The 7039-nt window shown below is 36.0% G+C and overlaps 1 protein-coding gene across 1 annotated transcript; it reads right to left on the bottom strand.

Annotated features, from left to right (window-relative positions):
* Window positions 1-5212: 5212 nt before the first annotated feature.
* Window positions 5213-6119, bottom strand: LOC110796270 (auxin-binding protein ABP19b-like). Its single transcript, XM_022001314.2, has one exon. It carries the CDS (start codon window positions 6113-6115, stop codon window positions 5411-5413), a length of 705 nt encoding a protein of 234 aa, XP_021857006.2. The 5' UTR covers window positions 6116-6119; the 3' UTR covers window positions 5213-5410.
* Window positions 6120-7039: the final 920 nt, after the last annotated feature.

Genomic DNA, 7039 nt, shown 5'->3' with positions numbered 1-7039 from the left:
AATAATAATTTCATGTTCAATTTTGTTGGAATCGTCTCAATATTAGCATAGCAATCAATTCAAAAAATTAACAATTGATAATTTTTTCCAATACATAACTAGAGATACTAATGATCAAATATATACATTGACTAACGTGAAAATGTATAGTGTACCCTTATTTCGAAACAGATAGAATATATTGTAGTTATTGAAGCATATATAACATACTCTATCCTCATTAAGTGCTGAAAAAGAATACCAAGCAAGCTCGATAAAGTTAGATGGTGGGAAGTTGTTACTATAAAATTAGAGTATTACTAGAATATTACACATATTGTACTATATATAATTGACGCTTATCTAGAATAGATGAGAGCTTTGGCACTCTCATCTACTCTCTTGGAGTCTGGAAGGCCCATCTGAATCGATTAGTTTTACTTGGATGTCATAATTTTGAGGCTCTTCATCTGTTTGCGTTTGCGTTTGCGTTTAGAGTAACGTTTTTCTTATCTTGTACCTTACTATCTTATATAAACCTTTTATATAAATAGGTTTACGTAAAGATCGGTTTTACTAAGTTTATGGCAAATGCAAAATTAAATATCGTCAGTGACACTGAAAAAACCGCTGAAGAACTTACTTTGCGACATCGATTCTAGGTGCACAATCCTCGTGGTAATAAAAATTTGTTTCATAAAATTACGTCAAAGAATATTAACAGTTTCATGGTAAAGGCAAGAGATGCGTTAAATATTTAAAACTCGATATATTTTAGAAAGACTATGCTAATGTCAAATTTGCACACAATATGTAAGAGGGAATAATTTAGAACTACATAATGAATGATATATTCATAAACATTAAAAAAGACTCATTCTTGATTACTTTCTGGAGATACATTAGAATCAAATTTTCTGCATCAACATTTCCTTTTTTCATCCAGAAATTGAATTTATTACAAAATTCAGTATACATTATATCAATCTTACGATCAATTAGACTTAAACCGTTTGATCAATATTTCCTTTTTTTCATCCAGAAACTCAATTTATTACAAAATTCATTGTACATTTATATCAATCTTTTTTTTGGTAAGCAAGAAATATATCAATCTTACAATCAATTAGACTTGAACCGTTGAAAAACTACAGATGATACATGGAATGGGCCATGCATGTGTCTCATTTATGAAAAAAGGCACGAGCACACACGACACAACTTTCCCTTGTTAGGGTACGAGGCACACGGGCCTAACATGTGGTCCCACAAGGCCCGACTATACTACTGAAACACAGAAGTACATGCTTTACAGAAACGTGTAACCTAAATCGTGTCTCCCCTAAGGGGATGATGACGATACTATTATCCTTGCTAGGTGGTTGGTGAAACTCCGTGCGGAAGTCCCAATTGCTAAAATGTATTCCAAAATCCAAAATCCAAAGTCCAATCCCCGAGCTCGTTCCCATTAAGTAACTCGGTACAAAATTCAATTTTAAAAAATCAATTTCAAAATCCAAACACAATCTCACCCAATGGACCTCTCCATTGGCTTTATACAATGCCTTTCCCAGTCAAAATGACACTAAGCAATATAAATTCGTGCGCCGACCCACAAAACTGAGCATGCCGGGCCCCGTCCCGTAAAACCGATTCCAAACACAATTTCGAAATTCAAAACGGCTTGTTTTTAGACGCAAATCAAGCCTTAACCCTTAAGCATTCATTACGTGCCAACTTCGTACAATTCGTACAAAGGTACACCCATAAGAGACAAATGCAAGGACGGGGTCATCGTCCTTGATTTGGCGGATTCTGAGCCACGTCACCCCCGCCAGGCGCAGGTGGCTTTTGGATTTAGCCGGATAATTCTCTATTTAAGCCCTCATTTCTTAAGCATTTGAGGCAGCAAATTAAAAACACAACGTCGTGATTTCAAATAAAAAAATAATTGATAACCAAACAACCACTTATCACCTAAAACTTTGCGCAAAGGTAAGTGTAACAACTAATTTATGACGAAGAGAGGTTACCTGATTTCTATGCCTATTCCCCGAATTCATCACTGATAACCACGATGAGAATGTTCGATGAGCCTCTAATCGTGATTTCAAAGAAGAGAGGAATGTTCTAGGGGATAGAATTCCATAGTTCTCATCCTCCAAAGTGTTCTCTTCCACCTCCTATTGATGCCCTCCATCACTGGATTCAACCTCCATAGCCAAAACACCAGGAATTTTATCCATTGATTTCGTCTTTTTTGCTTGTGAATTCGAAGTAGGTAGTTAGGTACCATCACTTTTCGTTGGTTCTTCCAAGCTTTTGATTTTCCTAGCATTGCGTCAGCGCAAGATAAGAGAAGAGGGCCTTATCCTACACCGAGAGAAAACTTAAGCGAGAAGAAACTTTGTTTTTATTTTTGTAATCAGCTATAAAATTTTTAAATCATAATTAACCTCATGTCCTAAATGTTAAGAGAATGCATATGATTCCAACCCTTGATTATGATAATTTCATTGTCAAAGTGGATGCCACTTTCTGTTTTACTTCTCTCCTTGCCTCTTATGATTTTGTTTGTAGGGATACCCATCACACTTTCATTGCGAGAGTGGATGATACCATCACTTCAGTGGCACCCATTGCTGCCCAAACACAAGGCATTCTACTTGCAATTTTATGGGTGACTGAAATGTAGTGGCAAGAAGTAACCATTGTTTCAGATTGCAAAGCAGTAGTGGAAAACATCAATAATACATAATTAACAATACACATGATATTCTAATCTTTATGGAAAATGCAGTGAATTGCTAAGAAGTCAAGGAAGCCTTTGTTTGAAGTTAAGAAAAAGAGAACAATTGATGGAGGTGGATTGTGTGGCAAAGAAAGCCAAGGCCCAACTGAGTCTGTTCCATCAAGGAGTTGATCATCAACTGGCATTTCTTTTTTAGAAACAATCTCACTAAGAAGTATTTATGCCATTGATGGCTGTAATTTGTTTCAAATGGAGTGGAAGTTGATGATATCAATACAAAGTAGTTGTTGTATATTCTAATGTTTAATTAATCAATGCAATGACTCATTTTGACCTAAAAAAAAAAAGCTAACCACCCCATGAGGTCAGTAATGAAAAGGCCAAAAATTTCAGGAAGAATGGAGAAGTGGCTGCTCAAAGAAACTACAACATCGGGTATGAATCCATGACTGCTATAAAATTCCAATGTTTCGCTGCTTTTGTGGCAGATTTTAGTCCAACACTAGAAATTGAAGCCCAAAAGGAAATCCTACTGCTTACCGATCCAAAGGCAGAGCAACACTAGACACTACACACTGATGGCGCTTCTAACATTAGAGGAGTACGTGGGGCTCAAAGAAGTGTTGAAATATCCAAAGGGATATATGATATCACAAGCAGTGAGGTGTAACTTTCAAGCCACAAAAAATGAAGTAGGGTATGAAGTTAATTGACTATTAATTAACTAACTAAATACACAAAGTAAATTAAAAAAAATAATAAAAGAAGTTACTTTGAATGTACTTTTATGATTGCAACTTGGATAAAGAGATCGAGATTCAAGAAGAAATCGACTTACTAATCTAATTGTCCTGCCATAGAAATCTACCACACCATATATCTTCCATTCTATCACTTTCTTCGATGTAGATAATGTCAACCTTTCCAAATGCAACCCATAACCAGAAACGACTCCCACCATCTAGACCTCCTCGTTTAACAAGTCCTCAATCCCCCCATGGAAAGGTTTTAATAATCCAACCTTTAGATGGAATTTTCCTATAATGGTCTCTTGTGACCAGTTATCTGAACAATACGTAATAATTTTTTTTAAAAGTTTTTCGCACATAAATGAAGAGTGGCAACTGTAATCCCTTACGGCCCTAAGAATTTCACCAGTTCCCTTCTCAATTCAAAATCCACAAATTTTCAACAATAACAATCACCCTTTAAACCTCTCAACCAACTTCCCTCCACTATATCAGTATCCATATTCCTTATATGATGAAATACAACTAAGGGATGAAGTCCATTACCTCAATTCTCTCTGGCGTCGAGGCCCTCCTTTGATCTTAAACCGTCCTTCTCAAGCTCTACACTCTCTTAAACCTTCAACACCAACAATATTAAAAAAAACTAGGAAATTCCCAAAACCCTCAACCCCAACCTCCATTATTCAAATAAATGGCCTGTTGAATCAGAAGCGCCCAAATATCCATCACCATCTGGGTCAAGTTGGCCTGAGTTTAAGCCCCACTTGACCCCCGTTATATCAGTCGGCGACGACTGAAGAGTAGAAAAGTGTCTTGGCTGTGAAGATTCAGTTGAAGGGTTTGCATTATTTCTATGGGTTATTTCATAAAGAGGGATGAATTCCACCAGTTTCATCATAACCAACGGTTATTACCATCATAATCATAATCATCGCAAAAAATTTGACTTTTTGATACAGAGGAACCAATGGAGAGAGGGAGGTAAGTGGGGTGGCAGAGGGTTGCAACTTGCAAGTTGTGGTAGTGGGTGGCCATCGGCACTGATTCCACATAGAAGAAGAGAGAAAAGGAGGGAGAGAGAAGGAAGAAAATCAAGAGAGGAAGGGAGGAGAGTCTATCCATGCTGGTGGAAGGAGAGAGAGCGAAGATCACATCTGTAGGGCGGTGGTGGAAGGAGGAGTTGGGGGGGTGTCTTCGGTGGAGGAATAAGTAGGGGTTCTCCCAGCTGATGGAGAAAGGATAAGAGGAGAAGGAGATCGAGGGGGGGGGGGAAAGGAAAGAAAGAAAATATATTTTGACTAATTAGAAATCAACACGTGTATATGTAACATGTTATAGCGGGTACGTGAGTTACCTGACGAGACTGTTAAAAGCAAATTAGTCTACAAGTTCAGATTATTTAATAAAAACACATATGTACACTTAATAAAAGAAAACCGGCCAAATGTTGGATTAATATTTACAAATGTTCCTAAAAAAAATACAAAACATGCATTAACAAAGAAATAAAAGTGAAAAAAACCACTTTATCTTTTTTGTTTAAAATTTTAGGATAAGTAGCGTTCGTTTTCTTATTTATTTGTATTTTGCGATTTTTACGACTAGTTTTTGCTTCTGTCGTTAATGTTTGGTTGCTAAAAGTGTCATTTCTAGTAGTGAAAACTTTGTTCATTTTGACACATGAATTGTAAATAATCGACTAGAGTAGAAAATTAAGTAACGGAGATAATATTCATATTACAAAATATAACGATGTATTTTATATATTGACGAGGTACAAATACAAGTAGTACGATTATCACAGAAATCGTACGTGTTATTCCATTATACAATAATAAAACATACATTATTATAAATTATTGCATGCTACGTAGTACGGCATAGAAAGGTATCCAAGATGAAATGATATTAAAATAGAAATATATTTTTAATTAGTGCCACCAAAGAGTCCCTTGAGCTTCTGCACCTGTGCAGCATCAAACAAAGTGATCCTTTGAATTATTTCAGTTGGTAGGTCATTTGCTCCTATAGAAGTGGTAGTAAATTGGAAACCAGGATTCGCGCTGTTTAAGCTAACGAATGCAAGAGCAGGAGCATCGCCCACGTTAACTTGGAAGTGAAGTAAAGTGTGTGGGAAGATCATAACATCTCCCTTGTTCAACGTTTTATAGTACGCGGTGTTATTTGAGTCTATAAACCCAGCAATTATCGTTCCTTCAATCATCAAGATAATTTCCGACACTCTGTGTGAGTGGATCGGAACAGCTCCACCCACTCCTATATCTAACCGTCCCAATGAAAGGCCTAAACCGTTCAAGGCAGGGAAAGTAAGGTCGATTGCTAATGCCCCAACAAAATCGAAATTGTTGACTAATGGGTTACCAGGGACACCCAAGCCTGAATAAACAAAGTCATCCGCTGTGAGGTTAGCAGGATTCCTACAAGGATATCCTGCCGGTGTAACAGGAAAGTTGAAGTCTGCCACACAAAAATCAATGACACTGGTGGCGGACGTGAATGAAACAAGGAGAGGGAAGATAATAATAATTTTCGTAAGGTCCATGCTTGAATGTGTTGAAAATGAGTGTAGGTTGTAGTTGTGTAAGTTTGTAGTTTGTATGTTGTCTTTCATTGTGGGAATTTGGGATCCTTTATATAGAGGGGAAAGGGCGTGTGGAAGTGTTCTTTAATTTGTGTTTTCAATTGGCATCCAACTATGCAAGTGACTTTTATGATTTCATTGTCGTCATTTCTTATATGGATTGGATTATGTGTAATCTTGACATTGAAAAAAGTTGCCTTTCTCCTTCATTTTTTAATCGATGCTTATAAGATTATCCCTTTCATATAAAAATTGTTCTTTGAATAGTTGGTGAAAACAACTAAAAGTTAGATTAATTACTAGTCCGTACTAATTTTTTTTGTTTTTTTCATAGAAATTAATATTCTAACATAAGAAAGAAATGCTTAAAAAAAGTGTTACATATAACACTACAAAAATTTGTATCATTAAAGACAATCTAATAATGACGGGTCAAATAACCTAATAAAGACGGAAACAACCGTCACAAATGTCTTTTACAACGGGCTAATGTTGGAATTTTCCATCAATAACGACCCCTTTTATGACAGATTCACGATAAGAAATCCCCCCACTATTGCCTTTTAGCGACGAAAGTTCCTGTTGTTAATGGTACAATTTTTTGTAGTGATAGAACCGACTCATATGTGATTAGACAATTATTGCTCTTACGTTTATGTTCATTTAAATTAGGTGAATTCAAAGTCCAAACCCGAGTCTTCAACCGAACTTAAAAACTGTTCAAGCTTTCTTTCATTAAGATAATCTTGCATGATATCCAAAAACCTACAATTACTAAAATATCCGATCATTACCGGCTATAACTAGATTTGTGATCGACTTGTTTATTAAATGAGCTTTCTCATAAACGTGCTTTTTTTTAGAAAACAAGATCTTCTTGTTTGTGTTTTTAACATTTGTAAAAGCCAAATATGAAGTATGTGATTTTTATATTTCAAACTTCTTTTTTTGAGA

Source organism: Spinacia oleracea, chromosome 2 (assembly GCF_020520425.1).
Source record: "Spinacia oleracea cultivar Varoflay chromosome 2, BTI_SOV_V1, whole genome shotgun sequence".
Lineage (NCBI taxonomy): Eukaryota > Viridiplantae > Streptophyta > Magnoliopsida > Caryophyllales > Amaranthaceae > Spinacia > Spinacia oleracea.
Note: the sequence above shows the minus strand (reverse complement) of the source record. Positions and strands in the feature narration are given on the sequence as shown.